Source organism: Echeneis naucrates, chromosome 20, assembly GCF_900963305.1.
Source record: "Echeneis naucrates chromosome 20, fEcheNa1.1, whole genome shotgun sequence".
NCBI lineage: Eukaryota > Metazoa > Chordata > Actinopteri > Carangiformes > Echeneidae > Echeneis > Echeneis naucrates.
Genome location: NC_042530.1, coordinates 10030091 through 10043033, shown reverse-complemented (window position 1 = coordinate 10043033; position 12943 = coordinate 10030091). Strand labels below are relative to the sequence as shown.

The following is a 12943-nucleotide window of genomic DNA, read 5'->3' as shown; positions in this document are numbered from 1 at the left end:
CATGTTGCCAAGTGTCTTTCCATTTTTATTGATTTATCCGAAGGTTAGGCATTTTATGATAAAATTAGAATAGAGTACTTTATGTTACAATACCACCATGAGACATTGTCCACAATAATACTGATATCATAATATAGTGTTTCTGCAAAACAACACAATAGTTTTGTATGTGGCAAAAGACAGAAATTATTTATTTATTCGCTGCTTTATGGAGACGTTTTCACTGAATTTCATATGAAAGTCATATGAAACAACCGACACTAAATAAGAGCCTTAGTTTAATCTACCTTAATGCCACAAAAACCATAAAAAAGCTGACAAAGTCTGAACTTCCAGGACAAAGAACTATAACTTTTTCATTAATAATGCAAAAATACTACAAAACAAACCCCATGTAAAAACACACATTTCTGTACTTAAAACATTTTATATAAAACTGGACGCATTTCTATTGTATCACAGTATTCAGACTTGCAGACTGCACTCTCTGTCTCAGTCGCCCTCCAGCTATTTTTCAAGTGTGTGTCAGTGTGTGAGTGAAAATATGCTTTCTGCTGGAGGAAATGGAGCCACAGTGACACAGTGCTGAGTAATTAAAGTATATGCATGTGTGTGCAGGACAGCATCTCTGCTCTCTTTGATCTGTCTGTGTGTGCGGACGAAGGGGGGGGCACTAATGTTGTGTAGTGTTTGTCAATGTTATTTGTGCCATGTGCATGCTGTGAGAGTGGAAGTGGGCTCAAACCTTTGACTTGAAAGGTGACCGGCCTTTGCTTTGTGTTCTGCCAGTGTCTGTGTGTCTGTTTTCTTCTTTATTACAAGTGAATGGTTATTTAATAGATGCGACACATTAAATCATGAAATAGTGAATCTGATAACTTAAATCCGTGCAGGAATCTATTTGGCCCCCGACTGTATCAAGATGCATTGTTAAATATTTGCATGTTAGTATTGACACCTATTACAGCTTTTAAATTGTCTCCAACTCTGCAGGTGCTGGTGGATGGTCACCTCTGGACAGTGACCATTACCAGTGGCTCCAGGTGGACCTGGGTTCCAGGAAGCAGGTGAGCGCCATAGCAACACAGGGTCGCTACAGCAGCTCTGACTGGACGACACGGTACCGTCTGCTCTACAGTGACACAGGGCGGAACTGGAAGCCATATCACCAAGATGGCAATATTTGGGTGAGTGGGGAAAAAGTTTTTTTGGACATATTTTGTATACGTGTGGGTGTAAAAGCAATAACCAGACGCCGTGAGAAAGGAAACAGTCATTAAGAACATAAAACAGAGTTCTAAGTTTGCTCATTAAATTCATATTGGTGACAACTGTTGATATTTCCCAAACTTTTTTAATACACTGTTATGAGAAATGGCTGGTCTCAGGCCAAATTGTTGATTTTTCTCCTTTGTTTACGCTTAAGTATAACAATGAATAGATGACCGAAGACCAAGAGTTGTGGTCAGAAGTTTACAGACTCATCACAGGAATGAACCACCTCAAAAAGTCAGACGTTGGGCACAATTGGGTGTTCCAACAGGAAAAAGATCCCAGACATACATACATCAAAACTAGTTTTGGGACAGATAAAGCATACTAACATTAAGATGATGGAATGGCTTCCCTTGCTCTGACCTCAGCCTTATTGTACATTTGTGAACAATGCTTAAAAGCTGGGTCCGTGCCAGGAAACTCTACTAATTCTGCCAAAAGGGGTGGTCCAATATCCAACTAGAGTTATGCCCAAAGCTTGTTGATGGCCACAGAAAGTGTCTGGCCGAGGTAAAACTTCCTAAGGGACATTTAACCAAATATTAGTGAGGCTGTAGGTAAATATTTGAGCCTGTATGTAAAATTTTTACATTGTGTGGACTAGAAAAAATCACAAATAAATTCAAACCTGTCCACCCAGTTGTTGGGTTTGAAAATCATTGAAGATGTACGTTGTGCAATCATTCCACCCTGGAAAAAGAATGGTTTACATTAACAGCACACAATTAATGGCATTCATGTCCATTAATGATTGTAGTTAAACTTCATACCATAACTGTAGGTGCTACTGGGACTGGTCAAAAATGAAACTCATCTGTTAACGTGAGATAAATTTCATTGTCATTATTATGAAAATGTAAAGCCTTCGTTTACCCAGTGCAGAAAACCTTGTGTGGGAAGAAAGGTTTTAGAGTGCAACAGTGGTGCACATAAATGTTCATTGATTAATTAGCCCAGTTTTAACCAAATGTATCATCTCAGCCACCTTATTCAGACCCCGATGGCCTCTAGATGGAAAATACAGCCTATGCACAGCATTAAAGAATGAGCAACATTCTCTTTATTCCTTGACATTATATATAAGTGAATTCTCTCTGGTTATATCTCATATCCCAAACTAATAGACCTCCATCACAGTACTGGTAGCAGGCATTTGAATAGGGCATCTGATAATTCATGATCATTAGTTAATAACTGAATGCCCCGCACTATTCACTGTTTCAGTTTGGTGGAGTGCTACAGGTAATAAGAGATGAGAGGAAAGACAGAGAGTAGAAGAATAGCCCTGTCATAAATAACATCAATACACCAAGCCTGGAAGTAAAGGGGGCGCGACTGTGTTTTTCTTTCTTTCTTTTCATTTTTCCCCAGTCTATCTATTTCTCATCTTTTGGACAGATCTGTGTAGAAAGGGCAGGGGTATTGTTAACCCTAGTACTGTTGGATTCTCAGGTTATTATTTCTGACAGCAGGTTATTTGGTTTATGTGCTGAAGTCTACATAAGCAATCTATTGGTCAGTGACAAAAAAAAAAACTGATTAGCATCATTGCAAATGATAAAGCAAGGACATCAAGCGGGATGTAGCAAAAATGTAAGCCTGGTAAAATCAAATCAACAACTAGGTGAGTCAGAATTTGTCATAGTAGTGATGGAATTGAAAGGGAATCATGGCCCACTTGAGCCCTTTTGACAGTTGTCTATGATATGACTGCTCCTAAGTTGTGAATCTGATAGGGGAGGATCTTCTAAATTGCTAATATGTTTGTTGTGTTGAGCTCAGAAAACGTCTTCGGCTTTTTTAAGCGACAAATGCCACTTGCCTGCTGAAATTGCACCATATTGAGACTGTTGGCTGCAATGTATGCAATTTCCTTCTTTCTTTCTTTCTTTTATTTTTGACTTTACTACTTAACCACAGAGTTTCAGTGTAGTGTTTTTTTTTTTTTTTTAAGAATTGGTTTTCCTGTGAAACATTATTTTTCATGATGCTATGTTTGCTGTACCAAATTCAATTCAATATATCTAATATACTGGAAGCCTACTACAAAACTGTAGGAATGTTTATTTTAGCTGGCCTTTGACTTCACAAAATGTTAACAACAAGAAACAAAAACAAATACAATACAAATCTCTTCAGTCACATATAAGTGATTGCCTTCTTGGTGATGGTATCAAATGGAAGTGGAGCCTTTCTTTCTCCATAGCTCACCATATGATCTAAAACAGCAAAAAGGCAGAATTTTGTTTCATTAGATGATGCTTGTAGATGTTACAAGCTTAAAATGGGGTTTTCTGATGGTTGTTGCTCAGGGTGGTTATGAGTTCCAGTTACAATGTGTTTTCATACTCACAAATATGCACAGTGTTTTAGGCCTGTGTTCATTTTCATTTGTGGGTATTTAGCTCCATGTCAAGCGCCAAATAGCTTCATCATTATTCTGTCTTTAAAGGCTGTTTGTGGTGACAAATATGGATCTTTTACAGTTGAAAGTAAATTAAGCTGTAGTTTTTGTGTGCTGCACCATAATTGTTTGCCGATTATTATTTATTCAGAAGTGTTTTCCTTCTGCCATTAACGCTGATTCATTGCCTCTAATATTTCTGCAAATACTCCAAAACACATTAATCTCTCTGGTGTTTTTGTAACTATAGCAGACTTTTTTAGTTTTGCCTGGATGTATGACATATATATTGCTTTTTAATTTATCGCCTATGTAATTCAAAATACTGCTTATGTAAACGAATACGGAGCCAATAATTTTAAGCTGGGCATACGCCATCAATAACCCTTAGTGCAGTAACAAACAAAACTGGAACCATTTGCTTCTCTCTGTCTCTTATCCTATTTAAAGGAGGCTTTGGGATGAAAGTTCACACATACTTCTCCTAACAAATAAAAAAACTACTTTCTGATAATTAAAATCGGCCTCTGCATAACTTTAGACCTTTTTCATAAGTGCCTATGTCAAATTGTGTGAAAGTGGTGATATTATTGGAGTTATCACTGTGATATTTAAAAATAACAGGAGAGGACAGTAGATGTTGTTACAGTAATCATACTGCATTCACTGGCTGTAATGGAAGATGAAATCCTCTCATGTATAGATGATTATAATTTAGTTTTCATTTAACTATCAGAGTAAATGGAGGATGGCGTTTCCCCCACCAGTGCACTATAGAGCAACATGTTGATTAGCTGGTTCATTTTTTTGTGTCTTTGTAAAACTGTGATGCTCAAGGATGAACATGAGCACATTCAGACTCTGGGGGGATATGACATGCAGTCTTCTCTGCTACAGAGGTTGTGGGCGTTAATAGACTCTGAAAAGTAGCGATGTGCCAAAAGAGGGTAAGACGACGACAAGGAAATTTATACAAATCAGAATTTACAAAGGCTGCTGGAGGAAAGAAATGCATTTAATATATTTGTCAGACTGTAATGATACATATAATGTGTTTTGGTGTGCGCCACTGAAGGCAAGACTGTGTTTGTTTAGAATGAAAACTCCACAGGGTGCTAGAACCATATTTATTTTTGTTGGCTAAATTTCCCTCTGGTAATGATAGTGATCAATGGAAAAATGATTCACTGATTTACTTATGCACTCTCAAAAAAAAAATTTGGAAAATGGTGAAAGTTGCAAAAAGTACTGTCGTGTTTTAGGCATTTGGTGTACTTGATGACAGGCAACAATTTTTTATCAGAATGTTTGACTTTTAAACCTTTCAAGTGATCGTCTTAATGTCTTTTTCTGCAGTTAAAATGTCAGAATTTGGTACTGCAATGCATTCTGCACTGTGATGCATTTCACAGGGGGAACATTAAGAACTAAATACAGTTTGGAGTGAATTTTGTGAAAAGACAGAAGAGAAAACACTCTCTGTCTGATTGCACATTCAAACTCAATTAACCTAACAAACATTTTAAGTTTCATTTTTGTCCACTAATGTGCACTTGCCAGTAGACCCACACTCACATTGTCAGATTATTCATGTCACTGAGAAGCTTGAAGGTGCAAGAACATAATTTCAGGAGACAGTCATGTATGTACCTAATAAACTAACACAACCATAACTGTGAGTATAAAGCTGATACCTGATCAAATGGGAACACTGGACCAGTAAAATTAGACTTTTATGTAGTTTTAGAATATGTAATTTTTGTCTGTGTTCCTTTATAACAGTTTGCATAAAAATGTACTCCTGTAATCCATAAAGGAAAAACAGTAGGTTGTTTGAAAGTGATATGAGACAATAGATTTCTTTATTTGCTGTGTCTGATGGTTTATGCTGCAAAATGTGTAAGTTAATTGAATAGTACATACTGTTTATATTCACCAATATATCTTGGCATAACATTCCATCTCTTACTGTCAAGAAATATCATAGAGTCAAAGGATCTGTGAGATTAATGGTGGCCTAGTACCCAAATAATTTTTCATGCCTTTGCACATGGAAACACATTGCTGACCCTGTTATCTTGTCAGCAGGCTTGTGAGCCATTTTGGCAAAGACTTAATGAAAGGAGGGCAGAGGGTGAGTGAATCACAGGGACCCCTAACACTTACAGGCCTGTGGATCTAACACTTTCCATGTGGTGGGAGCGACATTGGATCTTTACATGTTACATGTTAGGGGATCATAACATTTGTAGCCTGGTTTCCAGATACAATGTCTTTTTGATGAAGAGATATTTTTTCTTTGAATTGGACATGAATGAACCAAAATAGCGTAAAAGTGACTTCTGCCTTCAGATGTTAAGATCCCAACTCTAGCGATGTGGGACAAAACCCTCGTTTGTGTGGCACAATGTGGGATACCAATGCATCGAGGCACTAATAAATAAATACATAAATAAATAAATCAACCATTTCTATTCTGTGCCTTAGCTCATAATCACTATGCTTTGGTGTCTGGTTTATTCACTAGTACATTTCAAAAACACAAAAATGTACAAATTTTATTTAAATACAATACACATTCTCTCTTATAAGGTCTGCTAAGTAAGTAATAAGTAACCTATCCATAGACCTATCCAAAGGAAGCCTCCTTTTGGGCAACACGTTTACTGTGAATCTCCAATTGTGTTGTTTCAAGTCATATTCCTCTCCGTTTGAAATGGTGCAAACTGCACAAAAAACTTTAGTGTAATCTTCATGCACTGGTTTTACCCACATGTAGACAGTTTCCAAGTCTTTGTTGAAGCTGCATTCTTTTTTGTTTTTTTTGCTTGTTTTTTTTGACACGATTGTAGTTTGTAGATGCTGTGAGTCTGCTGTTTGCTGTTGGTGGGCACGTCCTTAGCCTGCATTGAAGTTCTTTGTCCCAGTTTGATTGACATGATCACACACCCCACCCGACCCCCCTCATGCCAGCCCTCAAAGCTTTCTCTACACTGCCATTTGATAAATGCCAATTTTAAAACACGCTTTTCTAAACAGGAGCCTGTCAATAACAATGTGGGACAGCGTCTCAATTTGCAGGTCCTGTGAAAAGTAATAGAAATACAGGAGTGTCCTGCACAAAGCAGGGCGTCTGGTCACCCTACAGTAATGAGAGGAGATATTGAAAGAGTGACAGAACTTAATTATGTTTTTCATTTATGACTCCATGTTCTGATGTTTTGCAATAGTACTCTTGACATTTGCAGATACAATTGTGATGGAGCTTTGTCAAAAAAAGGGACAGGAAGTTAGATGAGGTAACACAATGGTGATGTAACACTTGACTCTCATCGAAAGGATTTGCTTGACATGAACATGAACATGATTGTGTTGATTGGCTTACCTGTATGTGAGTTTTAAAGGTGTTTGTTGGTGTATGTCCTCTTGACAGAGCAGTTTGCTGTGGCTTGTCAGGTACATGAATGGTACCTGTCTCAGTGTCTCTGTCTCTGTCTCAGTGGAAGTCTCTGTCTCAGTGGAATTTTCTAATTCAGTTTCAGAAGCTGCTGAAAAACCTGGATTTATGAACCAATGAAGCTCTTTCTACCAAACTTTCTCCACACATCAGTCTCATATTTATTTCACATTTCTTTGTCTGAGTGTTTCCAAGGTTTCTTCACTTAAAATGACAAGACAAATAAGTTAGTTAATGAGTTTTACAGTCAATGTGAGAAAGTGATCACCATCAGCACTGGTGATTTGTCAAAACTCTGTGCTGTATCTAAGTAAAACATATGAAACAAGAAATAGCATAATGATACATCAGCGGAATTAGAGTTGTCCCATAAGTACACCCAAATGTTTAATCTAACAAAATTAATCAGTGTTACTACAGATTTACAGTAGAGACCATGGTTTAATTATCTGCAGTATTTTATAGTATTTTTTTACAGAAAGTATTTTTTTAACTGCATCTACAACACACTAACCAGTTAGCCGTGACCTGTCCCATCACTTTCCAATGCTGACTCAATGTAGCCCCTAATCTGAAATAGATCAAACTCACCAGCTCCCAACAATGAATTAACTGAGAAAACTTACACACAGTGTGAAAAGAGTACCTCATGCTTAAATTTTACATGTCCATATTTAAAAATGGCAAAAGTTCCAAATAAAATCTAAAAATAATTCTTGTGCAAAAGCTCTGAGATTTTCAGCCAGTCACAGGTTTATTTATGTTGTCACCCACTCCATGTTCTCCCAGCTCTTTCATCTTAAACTGTCCAACAGTCTAGTTGACAATATTATAGGCAGTAAATTTATTAATGTAATTTACACCCTCCTCCATTCCATAAAACAAAACAAAACAAACAAACAAACACAAGTATAGACAGTTGGTGACAGCAAAATCATTTTACTGGCAGAATTAGTGTAGGTTTTTCCTCACAGCAACATTTTCCACTTCAGCAGGCCTTTAATCCATTATTCCACAAGCCCATCTATTAGTGGGACCTCCACAGCAAAAAGAGGGTGGGTGGTTCTCACAAGTGCTGGAGGCTACAACTCAGCAGGTGTCTGGAAGTTGACTAAGGCAGACCATAAGGAAGCCCAAGCTAATGCTGCCTGTTCTACATAAAGCATCAGCTGAGGAGCTTCATAACAGGAGGTGCAAGAACTGACTCATGCAAAAAAATCTCTTGTCTGTCAGAGTATAGAGCTAGAAGTGAACATTGCATCTGATTATATAGAAAAAGCCTTGCTTTTTACATTTCCACATTTATCTAGAGGGGCTCACATTAGGCAAAAGCAAAGAGTGTGCATTAGTGTAAGAAATGGCACTAAAGCAAATGACAGCATAAAAGTAAGAAGAGCAGAACAAAGGTTCATGTCAAAAAGACAAAAATTAACAATTCTCGAAACGTCTTGCATATATGAATAAAAATGATTATAAAGGATGGGTGCTTATGAAGTTACAGAAGCTCTTCTGGAATTTAAAGAAAATCCTGAACAATAGCTACAATACTTACATATTTAAAAAGTTCAGTTCAATCACTCATATTTAGAGCTGTTTGATACCAAGGGCATGAAGCATCATTATACCCTGACTACGTCAGTCTTGCCTAACCTTTGCCTTCATTTGACAGTAAGAAAAGAGGGTGATGTGCATCTCCAGATATGACAGTCCTATGGGAACAGGCTTACCGGACCCCAGTTATCCGGGTCATACTTACTATAGTATAGTGACGCTCTTGACTTGATTTGGTTTTTGCAATAAAACCATTTGATTAGGCGGAAGAAAGGGATTTAACAAGGTACAAGGTAATCTTTGTAATTTCAGCAACAAATGAGTCTCTGTATTCAAAGTTTAATGAAAAATTTATACATCATCTAAAAAGAAAAATTCCTGTGTTTTGTTTATCCACCTTAAAATGTGTAAATACTGAACAGACATCCATTACATAAATGTTATGTAAAGATAAATACATTCAACTGAAGATTGCTGAGCTCAAGCCAGCTGTCCAAGACCATTTGTTGAGATAAGTTGCAGATGGAGCTGATTGATTGCCACCATGCAAAGAGCAACTGGTGCCAGCTGATGAGACGGATTGAGAAAGGGATCAAAGGAGATCCATTTCCGTTAGAAGAAATGAGGTGAACGCATTTGATATTAATGTAAGCTCTATCAGAGGTTAGCATTCAGTTTGATGTGTCTATTTATAGGTATTAGCTTCTTGTTTTCATCATGACTCAGCACATGCACACACAAAAAGAGGCATCTGCATGTTTATATGTGTTCCCACACATTTGCTCACATTTGTTGCTACGGGCAAATTTCCATTGGTAATCGTAAATGAATGATTACATCCAGCATTAAAGGCCAAAATGTTTGAAATGAAATAATCAGTCCGCAGAGGAACACTTTGCTTGCAGTCATAGATAGGACTTATAGGACTGTTTTTGTCCATATTGATATAAAATCTCTTCTTTCAGCTCTGTATCTTAGTCTGCTGCAGTGGATTGGCAGGACTTAAACATCAACCTCTTTAATGTCAGTATATTCAAGATAAGAGTTGTATGGGAATTTAAAATTGCTGAGTGTGAATAACGAGGATGAATTGTAATAGACAAAGAGGACACTTCCCAGTGGGTCATAGAAGTCTCCTGTGGTACAACTTAAGTGGCTGCCATAAAATTTTAATAATACTCTCATGACAGTGTGTGACAGTGAACAAGACAAGGCACTGAAAAATTTAGAGAAATAAGACATTTCCCATTGTTTTGACTGCACTATCTGCCTGTGACTGCACTTCTCTGTCTCAAATTTAGTCAAATAGACTGGGATGAGTGACATCTGTCTTACATTTTACATAATAGAATCTTCCTTTTTACAAATGCTTCTTACAACTAATATCAAAGCTTTTAATGAGTTGATTATGTGATACGCAAAGATGAAATACACAAAACATGAATGAGGTGCTGGCCTCTTCATGTATCATGTCAAAACAGACATCCTGTTACACATAAGTATTTAGCAGTTGACACACACAGTGACTTATCTCCATGTAGCGTCCCAGAGAAGCTGTCTTTACTTCATCAGTGTTGGTCTGAGGTGAGCAGAGGAGAGAGAAAGATGCCAAATGTTCACTGTGCACATGTAAAGCAATCTATTAAAGTGCCTAATGTGCAGGTGGCATAAATACAGCGATTAGACATAATGAAACACACAGATGCAGTGCAGCCTAAGGGCAGTCTTCTTATCCAAGTAACAGGCTAATTGAAGAGGAAATGGAGAAAAAAGGCGTGACACCTCCATAATATCAAGGATAAGAAAAGTTGCCATAAAAATACAAACTTGGGGAAATGGGCCTGAGCGTTATGCAATGGACATTAGTTATTACAAATGAGCTAATCAGAACTATACAAGTGATTATATAAGAATAGAAAGAAATGACAAAAAGTTGAATAAATCAGCCTCTCTGTATATTAATTAATGAATCTTCTACTGCTTACCCATTTTCAGGTCCCAGTGGGTGCTGGAGCCAATTCCAGCTCCCACTGGGCAAGAGCAGGGTCCACCCTGGACCGGTCCAGTCCATCGCAGAGCCAACACACAGAGACAGACAGACACTCACACTGAGACCTACAGACAATTTAGAGTGCACATGCACGTCTTTGGATGGTGGAAGGAAACCCACACAGGCACATGGAGAACATGCAAACTCTGCACAGAAAGGCCCCAGGCCGGGAACCGAACGCCCGACCATCTTATTGTGGGGCAACAGCACTAACCACTATCCTGCCATGCTACTCCCTCTGTGTACATCCAGATCAAAAATCCATTTAGCCACTGCTTGCAGAAGAGTAGTTGTGGTCTCCATTGTTAGTGGGAGGCTTGATTGACTGTGTAGGCCCGAATTTTAATTTTATTAGAAAGTGTCAAGAAATGGTTAGCCAGGAGAGATGAAAAACCTCACTCCCAATGTGGCACGTTTTTGTGTTCAATAAAGGCAGTTCACAAGGTCCACTGTACTTTTGGGACATCATTTAAAACAAGGCGCATGAATAAATAACTCCTTTGTAATACCCAAATTCATTATAATTCTCTAATTTAACATGGTTTAAAGATTCATGACTTAAATTTAGCATTACTACTTTGTCATATTTCCTTGGCACAGTAAAGGCACATACCCACACAAACAAACCCACCCGCAGGATTTCACAGAAACACAAATTTCTCTACGGCCCTTCTGTTTTGTCCCATACACTTGTCGATAAAAACAAAAGACCAGACCAGGCCGGAGTGATTTCCCCTGCTTCTGTTAGCAAGGAACACACACACAAATCCTCACAAACATACAATGGCCCTGCCTCTGGGCTGGACTAACACAGAGTCCAGCAGCAACAAGCGAATGCCGGAAAATAGCTTTCACTTGTTGTTTGTCAGTATCTGGAGATCTGTTCTCTGGAAAAGCCTGACTCTGGCTGTCAAAACAGAGACACATTAGCACAAACACAGACTTACACACACACACACACATATAGATACACAAACAAACCCACACAGAGACGGAAATGACAGATTCACATTCAGGAAATGAAATACATGAGGCCAAAGAGAATAAGTGAGTGAGTAAGTGAGGAAAAGGAAAGAGGGAAAGCTGCTCTGAGGAGGCAAATAATGGCTGTGTTTGTTCATGGGTTGAGTGCATGAATGCCAGGATGTGTGGATAGACACAAGCATGCCAACATATATGTGTATCTTGTTTAAACTGTGTATGTGTGTGTGTATTTTTGCGAGACAGAGCAGACCACGGGGGTATTTGTCGACCAGCTGTAGTTGAGTGATTAGCTTGTTATTTGCTGAATGACAGCAGCACTGCTCCTCCAAATGCCCAACAAGGAGAAAAGCTGGCTCTCAGCTTCCCTCATTATTATTTTTTTGCCCAAGTCAAATTCTCTGTCTTTTCCTTTTCTTTACTGACCTTGTGAATTGGTGAAGTCATGTGACAGCTCTGCAATTTTTCTGTCCCTATATTTTGTTTAGGAACTGGTTTAAACCTTTAAATCACAGCATGATCAGTTTTTAATATCTTTAAAGTTAATGCTCAGCCTCACAGGGGTACTAAGAATAAGAGCAAGGGTTTTTCCATTTGAATCTCTGCAGGGCTGTCAAAGTCACACACGCCCACATATACCTTTGTCTTTCCATATTTGCATCATTCTCGAAGCCCTGATCTTTGCCATCACAGCTGAATAACCTGAACATAATTCTAATCCAAGTCTTAATTTTCAAACAGCCATTTTGCTTTGTGGGTTACAGCATTCTCTGCCCCACAAAGCTCTGACCCCACAGGTTTATTTGGCTCTCTGTTTGTGCACCCAACAAATACAGTAAAGGAAATGTGCGCGCGCACACACATGTATAAAAAAAAACTGAAAGTTGCTTCAGGCACTTTGTGGCCTTTGTTGCCGTAAATTAACTTAGTTCTTGATTAAACAAAACGTCAAAGTGTCTCCGCTCTCAGGTTGGCTAAGACTCACAGACACACATATGCTGACATAAATGGTTACACACACACACACACATATTCACAATTACTCATTGGTTTGGTGCTTAATGATTGGACTTTGGAGGAGAGGGAATTTAATGGTTGACTAGACAGACTTTCTGAAGATGTTCAGCATCCACAACTTTTTACCCCCTCTTCACCATGCTCCTCCTCCTGTCTTTCCTATCCTACTTTCTGCCCTCAGTTCTGCATAGTAATGCCTTTTGAATTG

The 12943-nt window shown here is 38.3% G+C and overlaps 1 protein-coding gene across 1 annotated transcript in view; it reads left to right on the top strand.

Moving 5' to 3' along the window:
* cntnap2a (contactin associated protein 2a) overlaps positions 1-12943 on the top strand; it is a 285019-nt gene that overhangs the window by 140833 nt on the left and 131243 nt on the right. Inside the window, exon 3 of the mRNA XM_029528868.1 lies at positions 994-1187. Within this exon, the coding sequence (XP_029384728.1) occupies positions 994-1187 (194 nt within the window). The remainder of the gene's footprint in view (positions 1-993; positions 1188-12943) is intronic.